Here is a 1677-nt window from a genome sequence, read left to right on the forward strand (position 1 = left end):
CAATACACAGCTAACCAATTGAAAATACTCAATACAGAACTGACCAATTGGAAATGCCCAATACACAACTGACCAATTGAAAATGCTCAATACAGATCTGACCAATTGGAAATGCTCAATACACAACTGACCAATTGGGAATGCTCAATACACAGCTGACCAATCGAAAATGCATAATACACAGCTGACCAATTGGAAATGCTCTATACACAGCTGACCAATTGGAAATGCTCAATACACAGCTGACCAATTGGAAATGCATAATACACAGCTGACCAATTGGAAATGATCAACACTCAGCTGACCAATTGGAAATGCTCAATACACAGCTGACCAATTGGAAATGCTCGACACACAGCTGACCAATTGGAAATGCTCAATACACAGCTGACCAATTGAAAATGCTCAACACAGCTGATCAACGGGAATGTTCACCACATAGCCTAGCCTGTACGTTAGGAACTGGCTGAGTGACAGTCTCAGGTGTGCTTGAGGCACGTCTAATGGTACATGCAACCCTGTCAACGAGCTACTTTCGAGATGATTGTTGAGCAAACAGTTAGACCACAAATGGGCGCATGAAGAAGTCCCGCCAATGTGAGCCTCCTGACAACGAGCCATTGCTAGGGCACCCTGTTGAACTATCTCTATATCTAGCACAACTGCCATGATGTCATCTGCGTCATGATGTCAACTATGCCATGATGTCAACGGTGTCATGATGTCAACTGTGTCATGATGTCAACTCCTCTGGTACAGGCCTAAACGTGCATTTGTAGTGGTATTATGTAGTAGTTTCTGCGGAACAGTACGGCTGCACTACAGCCAACATAAGGCGACAGGACAACACATGAGAAATGACTCGTATAGGCGCGTTTTGAAACCTGTCCACCCCCGCACTCAGATATAGATATACAGAGACACCTCCAACGTGGCTCAGGCACATCCGATAGAGTGAAAGAAGTATACAGAGGTATTGGCAAACTGTGCGGTCAGCGCGCGTGAAGGATACATACCGATTCCTTGGACAGACTCACATCCTCTTGTTGGAAAACCAACCTGTAACGCAACAGGAATGGCATTCAGCCTTACTTGCACAGGTAAGCTCATGCTAGAGTTGTGTCTCTGCGCATGTGCGACAGGGGTTTGTACGCCTATGATGCAGAGCATGTAGGCTCTAATGCAAAGTATGCGGGGACTAGTCCTTGGGCACGCTTCGCAGCGGTTAAAATCGTGCGTTTGGATGTCGCATATATATATATATATATAAATATCTTTAAAAAGCAGCCAATATGAATAGAAATAAGGTTACACAGAGCACAGCTACCTCGCGATGCTAAAAAATCACCGTACATAGAAACCGCCCGGAAACACACACTGGTGACTGGCTTGTGTATACTATGGGTGCATATTGGTGAAGCTGATATGTATCATCACTGCGTGAAGTGAGCCATACCGCAGCCATAGATAGGTGTGGCGGGTACAATAAGCGGAAGTAGTATACATTCTTTTGCAACTAGTCTGAGAATTACAACGAGGCTTCTGCAGAGTAAGAAGAGTATGACACATATTTATGGCCTCGCATGGTGCCTACCGATGAAATGATGAAGGTATGATACTCGGTATAGCATATACATGCGGCACTTGCTTCGGATATGTGACAGCGCTACACACACA

At 44.9% G+C, this 1677-nt stretch overlaps 1 protein-coding gene across 1 annotated transcript in view; it reads right to left on the bottom strand.

Annotated features, from left to right (window-relative positions):
• Positions 1-1015: 1015 nt before the first annotated feature.
• The window catches only part of SARC_05437 (hypothetical protein), a gene marked incomplete at its 3' end in the record, with an annotated part of 4089 nt that continues 3427 nt past the window's right edge, over positions 1016-1677 (bottom strand). Inside the window, exon 4 of the mRNA XM_014300692.1 lies at positions 1016-1059. Coding sequence (XP_014156167.1) covers positions 1016-1059 — 44 coding nt within the window. The remainder of the gene's footprint in view (positions 1060-1677) is intronic.

The sequence above is a fragment of the Sphaeroforma arctica genome, assembly GCF_001186125.1.
Source record: "Sphaeroforma arctica JP610 unplaced genomic scaffold supercont1.347, whole genome shotgun sequence".
Taxonomy (NCBI): Eukaryota; class Ichthyosporea; order Ichthyophonida; genus Sphaeroforma; species Sphaeroforma arctica.